We start from the raw sequence: 13,349 nt of genomic DNA, 5'->3' as shown, positions 1-13,349 counted from the left end.
TGATTACCAATGCTGCATTTAGGGAAAATAAAATGAAATGTAGATTAATTTATCATTTTAAAAATCCTGAATTTGTGATGAAGAGTTAAGATCCTACAGTCATGTTATTCATGTGTACTATATCTAAATGGGGAAAGCAGAGAGGATGACGCACTTAGAAAGCTGTATAGAACCTATGATCTCAACAAAACCATGAGAATGGGATTCTGCTGTATTTCCCAAATTGTTTGTTTTGAAAGTTTAAATTTAGAGAAGCAATTTACATGGACAAACAAATAGCAAAGCCAAACTCTTTATCTCAGCATAAAAAGTGACCTGGGATAGAAAATGACCCTCAGTATAATAATAATTATATATATATATATATGTGTGTGTGTATATATGTGTGTGTTTGTGTGTGTGTGCGCGTGTGTGTGTGTGTATATAGATATACATACACACACAGACGCACACACACACACACACACACACACACACACACACACACACACACACACACACACATATCTATATCTATCTATCTATCTATATATATATATATATACTGTATACACGGTCTGATTGAATTACATTTGTTGGACTCTCTCCTACCAGGGTCTCCAGGGAGATCCCTGCCTGAAAAGGATGGATTGAGAAGCACTTAATTAAACTAACAATGTGGCATTTCTGAAGGAGAAAGGAACACTTAAGATGTGTCAATAGACATACAGAGTGCAACTGTTGTGAGCCCTACAGCCAAGCCCCGACCAGCCATGCATAGCTCCAACAGCTGCAAAGAGCAGTCAAATACTTGCCAAGCCTTACTGGACCTATTAAAAAAAAGAAATAATTATCTGTGCACTGAGTTCTGCTCTATCTTCTCACTATGGACCTAAGACACCGTGAAATCTATCCTCCGCTCAATGGCAATTTCCCCCCCTCTGATCTGTTTTTTCTCCCTTTATTATTTATGTGTTTTGCTGATAATGTGCACCGCTATTGCCACAGTCTGATGTCACTCACCCGTCCATATCTGTTGGCATAAGAACCCGTAAGCAGGGAATGGAAAATGATGATGGTTTCATCCAGGTCCCAGATGAAAACTCGCTGGAGAGATGGGGGCAGAGGGGGAAGAAAGAAACAAAGAAAAACAGAGAGAAAAGAGGCAAAATCAATGGTGCACTCTGTAGGACTGCAAGGTGATCCTCCCGTTCAATAGGCCAGGAGCATGTATTTGTGCGCCACAGGGACCAAGATCCATTTGCTTGGGTTGGTCACTGCAACACTCCTCCCATCACCCCACCACATGCTTTCCAGCCCTTGCCCTTTACATTAATCAATAGTAACAAACTAATTAACTAGATATGTTAACATGCCATGATGTAAGTGCTATAATGGGTGCTATTAACCTCATTCAAATTCCTATCATATTAATGAAGGGCCATCTGAATTACCAGGAATTTATTTTGACATATGGTCACTATCAAAGTGTTTTATGGCTAATGGTGCAGTAGTAACTTTCTTTTCACAGCTAATGTCCAGTCTCTGGACTAGAATATATATATTATTCACTTAAGTGATGATTTGCTTAATTACATAACCTATTATTTATTTATGAGGTATACACCAGAACATTATATAATATATGTTTTTTTTATGTCATATATTCCACTATGCATTAATAATGCATTTATAGTTAAGGAATCAAATCTGTAATTATTAATGCCCATCAAGTGTTAAAGCTGGTGTGGCAGTGATATAGAAAGTGGATTAGTGTCCATGTTCCTCAGACAGGGCGGGGCTGTCTGTTGCCAAGGTAGCGGGCTCGCCCTACCTCAAGGTCGGAGTCGGGCGGCGGTGATGGGTTGTTGTTCCTTCTTCCCCGGCCACGTGACTTTCCATCAGAGGCCCGGCGCAATCGATCCGAATCTGAATCTTTAATGGGGGTTGATGGACTGTGGATGGTACTGTACTCTCCTGAAAGGAAAGAAATAAGGAAGAAGGAGAGTATAAAAAGAGTGTATTGAAGATGAGCTATTTATTGCTTTTAGCAAAAATGTTTAAGTGACCGTTTGCTTGATGCCGGACAGACAGTTTCCTGAGACATTATTTAAGGATTAAGCAGGCCTACAGGTAACAAACATATCATAAATCAGTCGCAGAACGCATACTAAAAGCTATTGTGGTCCATACTGATTTAATAAACATAATGTAACAGAATAAATGTCAACTAGAAAAAGCAGACTAGAAAATGTAATTTGTTTAAATTGGACGAGTGTGTATGAAATTATGTTTGGTTAAAGCCTGATGTATTAGGTGTTGATAATGAAAATAATTATGGGAAATTCTTCATCTACTTTCAGTCTAAACGTTTTTCTTGCTTGCCATACCGTAGTATGCTAACTATGACAAAATCATTTCTTACTTGTACATCTGAGTTAGGAAAAACAAAGATTTTTGGTGTTGAGCTTATGCTCTCTTATCAGTGAGAAGGAGGGAACTCAGTGGCCCACTGGTTTAAGAAAAAAAACATGGTTCTTACAAGGATCAAACTCCTGATATTCAGGTTACACAAGGAAACCCGGCCACCTGTGGTTTGATTCCTACCTGCAGAGTTGTCTGTGAGGGCCTGGCTGGTGATGCCAGCGGGCGGCTCCTGGAGGGTATAGGTGGTGGTGGTGGAGGGTGTGCTGGGGCTAGTGTTGTTACTTGTCATGTAGGGTGATGTGTATGGTGAACTGTTGTAATACTGAGCATACTGGCCCTGGCCAAAGGCTGGGTAACTGGGGTAGTCCTGTGGAGAAATACACACAGCATACAGAAATAGAAAAAGGTAGGTACATTTTGATATAGATAAGACAAGTGGAGAAAAAATGAGAGATTAAGAAAAGACCAGTACATAGTGGCGTAAGAGGGAAAATTTTGATCAAAAAGGCACAGGCAAAGAGAGACAAAAGGTAGCAGAGCTGAGGAGAAGTAAGAGGTTTGCAGAGTAATGTGAGATATGCCCTGCACCACAGTTGCTACTTTACAGTGCAGATTCCAAAACATAAATGCAAACACATGTCTCTTCTGTCCTACATCTGGACAATGATCTGTCTTGATTTTTTTCCTTCTTCCTTTCCTCTGTGGCATAATAGATATGTGTTGGAGGAGGTACATTAGATCAATCAGGATGTCAAAAGCAAACGAAGCTTTTGACATCCTGATTGATTTATGTTTGAATATGTCACGGATGAAATGTAACATATTGAGTGTGCATGTTTCACAAAGATTTCCAGGCTGGGAAGAAGTCTGTAATTCAAATTTATATAATCTGATAGCTGCATACTGATACCAGATCGGAGAAATAGAACTAAGAGGAAGAAATGCACAGCTACCTGTTGTGTGCTGTTGAAGCCAGTCGAATTTGTCAGGGAGTTGTTTCCTGCATACAATCCTGAAGTTGTTGTAAAAGTACCACCTTTGAGGACAAAAATAATAGAGGTTTGAGTTATTTATACACCATATTATATCAAAAGACATTATTTAATCTTTGGTACTGCAAAGCGGTGCAGTGACAGAGAGAAACAGCACATTGTTAGGAAACAAAGTTTAGTATTTTGTGAAACAACTACTTGAGGTGGTGAATAAATGAAGGGGTAAAGGAGCTCCAAACAGTGACCTTATCTTTCTCCTCTTTCTTCCTTATCAGTGATTGGATCAGGCCTGATGAATGATGGGGGGAGGGCAGAGAAGGGTAAGGGATGGGCAGAACCTGCTTCCAAAGCCGTCCAAGCTCGCACAATGTGAGGAACACAAGAGACTGTTGTCTGTGAGCTACCGAAGGGTTGTGTTGGGAAAGGGGCGGCGGAAATGGCGAATGGGTTTTTTTTGGGAGGGTGTTCATGGGCAATTCAGTGAGACAGAGATGCATACAGAAGGAGGGTTGGGGTCAGAGTGAGTTGCACTGGGGGGTGGCTGCTGACATCTAGCCTCAATGAATATATACGTTCCTCTTTTCACTTGCTCAAAGGATGGTCCTCCTGTGTAATTAAATCATTCACAGGGATTGATAGCATCTAATGGCTTTATAATGTACGTTACATGAGTTATAGAGGAGAGGAGCAGCAGTAGCCACCAGGGGCATGACTTCTCTCTTCAGTGGCCATCCACTTGTACCGTCATGTCAGGGCATGGAACAGGAGGAGGAACAGCTTACAGGAGATCACAGACTGGTAGAAAGTCAGCAGGATGACAGGGAGAGCATGAGAGAAATGTGTATATTAAAGCTAAAATGATCCCAATTATCATTCAATGATCTCTGAGAAAAAAGTACTTTTAATGCACTTCAACATTTTAATTTGACAAAAAAACCCCTTCATCTTCACATCTTAATTTTTATATTGTACTCTTTAAATCTATAAGAAAAAGTTGCTTCAAATTGGTAAATCTTTAAATGAAAAATGTAAAAGACGAGAAAGTGTAGTCAAACAGGCTGCTTTTGGAGTGGAAATTCTCTTGCCTGCAGCCACAACCATGTTTATAAAAAGGAGAACAGTTAATAATAAAAAAGTGCTCAGATCAAAAGCCTGTGATTGGTCAGAGAATTTAATTGTGATTGATTTGATGCACAGGCACTCTAAATGCAAAGCATAAATATTGCACTTTAGTTTAATTCATTTTGAAATCATGATTGCAATTAGTATATAATTACTTGTGAAGCTTAGTATATGCAAATTATTCTGCATGCTAATAATGTAATATATAACTATATACAGTATATAAAAAGTTCTGGGGAGTTGCTGACTTTCTCTACCTACAGTAGTAACAGGTACAGGGGTTTACCGATTTCATTACAAATAATGTATTAAAAAAAACATCTGTGCCATAGCAGTTCTAACAACCTTTAAAAATACGACTCCTGGGCTATATTACTCATTTCTGTCCACACAAAGACATATTGCTACTCCATACACCCACTGGGGACATTAATGAGCACTACAATTGCATTCTTAAAAAAGCTTATGAGCTTATTACCACATTGATCCTCCCATAGCCCACAAGCTAGCCTGTCGCTCCAGTGAAAACGAAGGGGGAGATAAATTTACTGTTCCTAAACGGGGGCGTGATTACACCTTTGTTCCCAGAGACAAACAGAGGGAGTTCTTTTCATCCTCTGGTCATTGGCCCCATCAAGAGGGCCCTCCCACACCGTGACAAACGTGAAGCAGCTTTCAGAACAGGGGGAAGCATCAGGGAAATTGCGGGGGCAGGGGTGAGGGTTGGCATGAAGGGTACCGTATGGAAGAAAGCACAGAAAAAAGAAGACGTAGTAGAGTGTTTAGCCTTGTCAGTTAGCTAAGTGCCCAGCACTGTGGCTAGAAAAGAGAAACAAATACCTCCCAAACTCCCAAGATTACCAGGATCTACTAATTATTTGTGCAGTTACTCACTCTCTGCTTCCAGCAATGACACACACAGCAGATTTTGACCATGTTTTTCAACTTGGCCTCAGAACAGTTCTCTCTCTTTGTTGTTTTGTTTTATATTTCAAGGCCTGCGGGGGGAATTTTAAAACTTCAGTGTTCTCCGCAGAAAGTTCAACATCAAGTGAAAGTCCAAAAGAACAAAAAGGCAGAAAAAAGGAGGAGTGAAGCTGCAAAGGACAACAAATTAGCCTAATTCACAGTTCAAACAGTCATAAAAGCTCCCACTGGCAGGGTTTGAGGGTTGATCTGTGGAGAACAAGGAGCCACATAAAAGCCGAGAGGACTCTTGCAAGCCCAGTGAGAATGAGCCTGTGCTGTTGGGAGTGGTGGTGTTGGTTATAGTAGGGGGAGAAAGAAGGGGTCTTGTGGTTCCCTGGGGGGCATGTTTTCTCTCCCTCCCCCTGTCCTGCTCCAGTTAGTTCACTCGCTCAAGACCAGACATCATCCCTCCCTCCTCTCCTCCTTCCCTCCTGCCTTCTGGCTCCACAATGAGCTTGATCAGTCCCCTTGCCATTGGCTATGTCTATTATCAATGCACAATATTTGTAGCAGAAGTTTGTATGCCCCACTTGGGAATAGGCTATCAAGTCCAGATGGGGCTTTCCTTTTAAAATGGCAACCGAGGCTTCAGCTTCTTCACCTTCCACTGCCACTGGGACAGAATGCTGGAATCCAATTATTCACCTAATTAGCATCTGCTCAGTCTCAACATCAACACAATCTTTCAGTTTCTATGCAAATCTCAAAAAATCTGTTTTAGGCTTTTTCTGACAATCCATGCAATACACTGCTTCAAGAGATCGCAAAACAATGAGCACAAAAACAGTTTTGTCCCCTTTATGATTCGCTTCCTCAACTTTAGCACCCACACAAAGCTCCATGGCATCAGACATGAAAGCAAGGAGCAAAAACATTAATCTAATCGTCCTCCGCCTTGACAGCTGGCCACAGGCTGGTGGCAGGGACACTGACAGGGAGGGGGAGCATCAGATGTGGAAAAACAGTGTTTGGTTGGGACACCCAGGCCTGAGGCACCTTGCCCAGGGAGATCAATAGGCCAGAAAGAGTAATGATGATGGTATGGAGGAGGGCCAGAGCCACAGTTAGAGAACCCAGAGCCAGAATAGTGGTCAATCTGTCATCTTACATGGCTGTCAATTACTAACACACTTAATGCTACGTGGGGCATCCGACAGCCAGAGTAATCAGGAGAGAGTGAGAGAGAGACAGAGATAGACGGAGGGAAAGTGAAAGACAGAGCAACAGCATAATATTTAGAAGATAAATGGGCACATAATACTGTCATCGTTAGTTAAACCACTAAGGGCAGGATAGCAGCTTGTTCATTCTGCTGCATATGCTCTGTGTCTTGTTCCCTTTCTTTCTCTCTCCCTCTCTGCCTCTCCCTTTTCAGGCGCTCGGATGTACGCTGCAAAAGTCTGGCTGTGGCCGCCTGTATTTGGTTAAGAGGCGTGGAAAAGAGGCTTCCCCACGCCACATCTGCTGCTGAGTTGGTGTTATTTATTGTGAGCTGCTCTGGAGGCTTTTCAACAACATGTGGAGATGTTTCTACTGTCACACATTAGATGTTACAGGAGAGAACACAAAGACTACGCTAGCTGTTAGCCAACTGTCCTTGCCTGGTGCAGGTGCTATCGGGGAACAGAGAGTTTTTGAACCAATACAATGAGAATAATAGAAACACTACATGGCAGAAGGCCTGGTCTGCATTTAAACTGCCTGAGAGATTGGACAGAAGGAGCAAAAGGCGCAACAAGTCATTTGTATCGGTTTCAAGGCCATAAATGTCTATAGTTTCTGCTCTTAAACAAATACAAATATAATCACAGGGAAGAGAAAAAACAAAGGCTGGGGAGTGGGGACATGGCTGGTGCCTCCTAAGAGCCTGCCATTTTTCGATTTGTGTTGATTCTTTTAGGAGGAGAGGAGGGGCAGGCAAGCCGTTGTGGCTGCACATAACGACTCCTGGGATGCAACCATCTTCCAGGGTGAGGGCGAGGGCCATGTTGTGAATCAGTTTGGCTCTGCTTGCTATTAAATCAGGGACAGAGACCTATTTTCTGTAATCTCTTTTAAAGACTAGAATAAAATTTATTTGGTTTAGGTTAAGCAGTCTAAAATTAGGCTAAGCTAATAAATTTATACAAAGTAATAGGTAAGTAAGGACAGAGTAGATGAGAACTTTGACAATGAAGTTCAAAGGACAAAAATAGATAAACAGAAAGAGGCGGGTCTAAGTGAAAGAAAAAAACCCAAACAAAACAGGAAAAAACACACTAGCAACCAGATTCCCACGAAAGCTAGGTATTTCTAGATTGCTGTTGAAAATGAATCAGTTTTTTAGTTTTGTAGACCAATCATGATGTTAGCCATTTCAACTATTTTGCTGCAAAAATGTTACAATTGTAAAATTCTGAATGCTGTCAAATTTATGAGACAGTGATTACATCTCACGTTGCTTTTAACCAAACACACAGACTGATTTGCGGGAAATGCACAGAGAAAATGTTGAAGGATTCACAAACACGTCCTCACCCTGCATCTGGTAGCTGTAGGGGGCCTGTCCAGTCTGCGGCGTGGTGAAGCCAGAGCCATAGCTTAGAAAGCCCGTCTGTCCTGGGGATTGGGACTGGCTCAGACCCCCTTCCGTTTTTATGCCTGCCCACAATGGACCTAAATTGGTTAGTGACACCAGATCGGTTTGATGCACAGACAACAGTCAACACAGAGGTTTAAATTACACTGGACACAGCAAAGGGACACAGCCTCTGTCTGTTAGCATAACACACTAATCACAATGGACAAGCGGTGATTATCTGATTAAAGATTTTTTCATTCAAGAGTTGTTTAGAAATATTATCTTGCACTGGGTACTGTCATACTGCAAAGCAATCGTCTGCCTGACTGTAAACTAAAAAGTATGTTTGGACTATGATTGTTTGATTTTATGTCATCTTCATTATTATTATCATGTAAGATAAGTCATCTATGAAAAGATGCACAAGTAATAAAACATTTTGCTTGTGTTTGTGAGTTAAACTGCCCAGTGCTTATATTGAATCAGTCACGATGCAGTTTCTGTGCAACGGTAGGTTGCAGGGCTCCATTAAAATAAACACTATAAATTCCTCCACATATTGGGGAGTCTTTTGGGGTCAAAACACTCCAAAGACTTTGGACAAATAAAGCCTACAGTGAGCCATGTACTCTGTGCTTTCTCTTGCAGTGCCAGAGGAAACCAGTTTTTGTTTTCAGATTTATATCACTAATCTTCCAGATCTAACTGAACAGCTTGACAAGCAAATTCCATTTTATTGCAATAGAAGAGAATATGCAGGCACTAAACAAGAACTCAGCATCTCTCCTGGTTTTGCTTTACAGGAGGAATTGTGGAAACATGGTTTGTCATGAGCAAGGTCTTGGTCCTGACATTCAGGAAGGAAAAAATATTTAGCTGTAAGTTTCTCTTTCTATGCATGCATTCAATTTATAGAACACTGACATTATTAGCAGGCATATTTAAGAAGACAAGAGGAGGTTATGAATTGTGTTAGAGAAATCTTACCATAAGCTGGGATGCCATACGGCTGTCCAGGCTGGGGGTAGCTAGCATAAGCTGCAGCCTGCTGCATTCCTGTGGTGTACTGCGTCTGCCCATACGCAGCCATATTTTGGGATGAAGGAGTAGGAAGAATATGCGGATATGTTCTGCTATTTGAGAAAAGAAACAAAAGACAAAAGTGAGAAAGGAAATACAAACTTCGCCAACTGACAAATTCCTTGTGATTGTGCTACTTCATTCTAAACACTGAGCCAAGCTGTAAGACCGATAGCATCGCACAGATCATATACATAGTGAAAGAACAATAAATGGCAAAGGAAATTTTTGCAAGATGATAATTACAACAGATTTCAGAGTGTGCAAGCTGCAGACATCCCAGCAAACAAAGCCAGTCAAGAACCCTCGATCTAACAGAAGGATCTAATTAAACATCCAAACGAAGTTGGATGCTGCTTATTTTTTAAAGAAAAATAAAAGGAGCCTTACTTGGAAGGATAAATCTGTGGAGAGAACTGGTGAGTTTGTCTTGGGCTGAAGCCACTGGTTCCAATAGCTGAGGAGAGTTAAAAAGAAAAGAGGCAAGCACATATTTAAACATTAAGAAATAAGGTAAATATTATCTTTTGCCAACAGAACTTCTGGATTCCTAGAAAACAGTAATCACATTGCATTACTCTATTTATTTCAGTAACCTTATTTAACATTGAAAACCGGAGAGCAATAATGAAGTAAAATAATCAGGTAAGAACACCAGGTTTTTCTGCTGACCCACGTATCTCTGAGATACTTCTGGGCTCTTATGACTACCGCTGGGGTAAACACACACAGGATGGTCTGAATCAGTCTCGGCCTGTGGCTTCAGTTGCCTGGGCTTTTCAATTCCACAACCACATTGGAAGTGACATCACTGATTGCAGGTAATGAGTGCTACTGCACAATCATTCCTTCATTAAGCGTACGGCTATGTGGTTCCATGGTACTGCTTTTTCAAAGTAAAATCCCAAATTAACTCTTGTTAATAAGAAAATGTGAATTTATATCAGTGTTCTCAGTGTTACCTGCAGGCTTCAATTCCAAAAATTTGAAATATGAATTTTGGAAAAAAGTAATATAAATAAAATCTAACCAAAGTTAAAAATTCCTAACAAACAAGAGATCCAGCCTGCAAGACCTCAGCTACCAACTTGATTCTTGTATTTAAAAAGTATCATTATTGGTTTAAATTGAATCAATAATTTTGAAAGAGTACGTGTAGTTTAGTTCAAATAAAATCTAAATTTGCACATTTTATGTTTGATAAGACATCTACATTTCATCAAAAGTTCACAGTTAATTAAAAACCTGAACAAATTCATATAGGCAACAATCAGTTCTCATATTTAACTGCCATGGAGAGGCACAGTTTTGAAACATCTGTCTAATTGGTCATGACATGTAAAATATGGCATTTGGTTGCGGGGGAGCGCTAACTATATGTAACTGTATGCTGTAACCCCTAACACACGTAATTAATATTGAACTCTTTTCCCACATCAGCAGCACCTGCCACTGGACAAAACCTGCTCTTCTGAACTGAGCTTTGGGTTTCCCTGTGGAGGATATGGGGTATAAGATTACTAAATTTCATTACTACTGTCACAGACAAAAGTCATACCAGTGATTTATGCACTTCTAGCGTTAAAGTATCAAGTACTTAGTTAAACAGTTAGGGAAAAACAGGAAAATTAGCAGCAAGATAATACCGTGCTCACTTGGATGCAATGCTATTAATAAAGGTTTATAGAAAACGTAACAGAGAGCTGCAGGTTGACATAGATACCACTCAGGATGGAAAAAAGAAACAAGCTAAAAATGATCACATTAGTGATTACTTCGTTTACAATTCTTACAATGCTCATTATACTAAGAGGGCTTGGTTTTATTTAATGGCAATGCCAGTGTTTACATTTGTGTGTGTGTGTGTATGTGTCTGATGTTCCCGTGCTGAGAGCAGGGTGTGAAAACCATGGCTCTGACAAGGTGATAGGGTAACAGCCCTTGGAGAGTGAGGGCCACTGGGACGCCATGTCACTCCACTGGACAGACAGGCTCAGTGCATTAAAGGTCATAATTCATTCCTCACTGGCATGGGAACCAGCAGTGTTAACACACACACACACACACACACACACACACACACACACACACACACACACACACACACACACACACACACACACACACACACACACACACACACACACACACACACAGACACGTTCAAGCAAGCACAGCATAAATATGTGCTGACAAAGGTAAGATTCTCTTGTTCTTAAACACCCACACATAGACACACATACTATATCGGAGTTTTAGCTGCAGGGACACTTCCTGAGGCCCTGCTTATCAGTCATCTATCTCTAGGCTCATCTCTCACTAATCAGTTCAGCAGCTGTGTGTGTGTGTGTTTGTGAGAAGTGACCAGACACATGAATGCGCACACACACGCACGCACGCGCACACACACACACACACACACACACACACAAACAAAACAGTCCTCCCCACTCACCTGATCCTGAGAAGCTGTCTAGAGAGGTGTCTGCTACTGAGGTGGCGATTTCGCTGCTGCTCATTGGCTCGGTTTTAACTGCAAACAAAGAAGCCACATTGTCACCAAATGCACCAAATCAATGTCTGGAAAAAAAAGAAAAAGAAAAACGATCATTTTAATGTCTAACTACACTAGCCTTTCAGATTTTCGCATTCACAAAATTATGTTTTAAAAAACATTAAAAAGTTAACTAAAAACAAAAATGCAGATGTGGGAGGAAGTAGTCAAACAACTTTTCAACAGTATTTACAATAATTTCAGCAAATTTAAATGAATGATAAATATTATATATTACATTTGTATTAGTTCCATTGATTTCTATATATCTCTTTATTTTAATATATTTAATTATTTTTGAAGGGACTTATCTGATATTTCAAGAGATTTAGCCTTATCTTTATCACTGATCTTTATCTGTCAACTTGGAGACATTTTCCTATGTAAAGCTTATTTCTTCATTTCAAAAATGTATTTTAACTATTTTGCAAGAGCAACATAAATCTGACTTTAATTTGACAGCGAATTCTACTTCCCAAAAGAAACTAATGTCGACTAATGTCTGACATTATCACTTTATTTAATGATGAATGATCAATACTTAGATGTAGCATGAAATAAAAATCATTACAGTAGATGTGTGTTATGAGTCAATGATAAAAAAAAAAATACAAATACAATTGAAATGTCAAGGAAATGTACGGTGTATAAAATCTTTTTAAGAGTGTAGTGAATGCTGTTTGACCTTGACTCCATTATACAGCTTAGCAATAGATCTGCAAGGACAATTTCACAGCTATCTGACAGCTCAGGAATCTTTGAAATCAATCCATTTCACTTCAGGCGGGCTGGAAGTTTTTTTTCCCCTTTTTTCCTTTTTTTGGCAAAACAAATTGACAATGTGGGCAAGCGAGTCATGCTCAGTGGAATCCCTGATGGTTGAAGAAGCCATTTACTGTCATGTTTTACATGTTTTCGCTATTCTCGTTCAGTGCAGAAACATATGTTGACGAGGGGCAATTCTTTTGAACAACACACAGATGAAAAAATAGTGGTAAGGTGCATGCATAAACTAGCACACACTCAGTTCACAGAGCAAACAATAAGCACTGTATTCATGAAACGGCAAGGAACGTTCAACTGAAAACAAAATGCACATTATGCAGGTTCACAATCTGAACATTCATTAACAATGGACTAAAAATCCAGTCATGTCAAACCATGCTTGAAACAGAATAGGGCAACACTTACAGCATATACCAAAGAGTTTCTGAATGAAAGGCACAATAGTTGAGGTGACTTTATAATTTTGCAGCTGATAAATAGAGTATTTTTGGGACTTTTAGAAAAATACAAATTATAATTTCTTCATGAGTGAGGCAGGTGGTTCAAAAATGTAAACTACAAAGACTCCTTTCATTCTTGCTCTCAGCTGAGTTGGGGAAAACACCAAGTATTGTCCTTTCATTGTGTCAGGCAGGAGTAGACAAACCTGCAGCGGACTGTGAGTTAGAACCTAACAACCAGTCTGCAGTGGTAAGCATTGTGATGTTATCCCCTATGGGAAAAAAAGAATGGCAATGGGACACATGACAGTCTGCACCATGTCTTCGGGTCCTGTGTCATAAATATACAAAAAAATAAACCCTGAGCTCAAAGCAAAGACCTAAAGATTACGTGACAGTGAGAGATGTTTTTAATAACTTGTTGGTTTGTGACATGGGCA

General features: G+C 40.1%; 1 protein-coding gene across 1 annotated transcript in view; it reads right to left on the bottom strand.

Moving 5' to 3' along the window:
- The window catches only part of eya1 (EYA transcriptional coactivator and phosphatase 1), a 61,935-nt gene that overhangs the window by 17,572 nt on the left and 31,014 nt on the right, over positions 1-13,349 (bottom strand). The window contains exons 4-11 of the mRNA XM_040126843.1: positions 11,585-11,662; positions 9,520-9,586; positions 9,037-9,182; positions 8,007-8,129; positions 3,360-3,442; positions 2,587-2,773; positions 1,814-1,956; positions 1,003-1,086 (exon numbers count right to left, since the gene is read on the bottom strand). Of these exons, the coding sequence (XP_039982777.1) occupies positions 1,003-1,086; positions 1,814-1,956; positions 2,587-2,773; positions 3,360-3,442; positions 8,007-8,129; positions 9,037-9,182; positions 9,520-9,586; positions 11,585-11,662 (911 nt within the window). The remainder of the gene's footprint in view (positions 1-1,002; positions 1,087-1,813; positions 1,957-2,586; positions 2,774-3,359; positions 3,443-8,006; positions 8,130-9,036; positions 9,183-9,519; positions 9,587-11,584; positions 11,663-13,349) is intronic.

Source organism: Xiphias gladius, chromosome 5 (genome assembly GCF_016859285.1).
Source record: "Xiphias gladius isolate SHS-SW01 ecotype Sanya breed wild chromosome 5, ASM1685928v1, whole genome shotgun sequence".
Lineage (NCBI taxonomy): Eukaryota > Metazoa > Chordata > Actinopteri > Istiophoriformes > Xiphiidae > Xiphias > Xiphias gladius.
The sequence above is the reverse complement of the archived record's forward strand: the minus strand, read 5'-3'. Positions and strand labels throughout refer to the sequence as shown.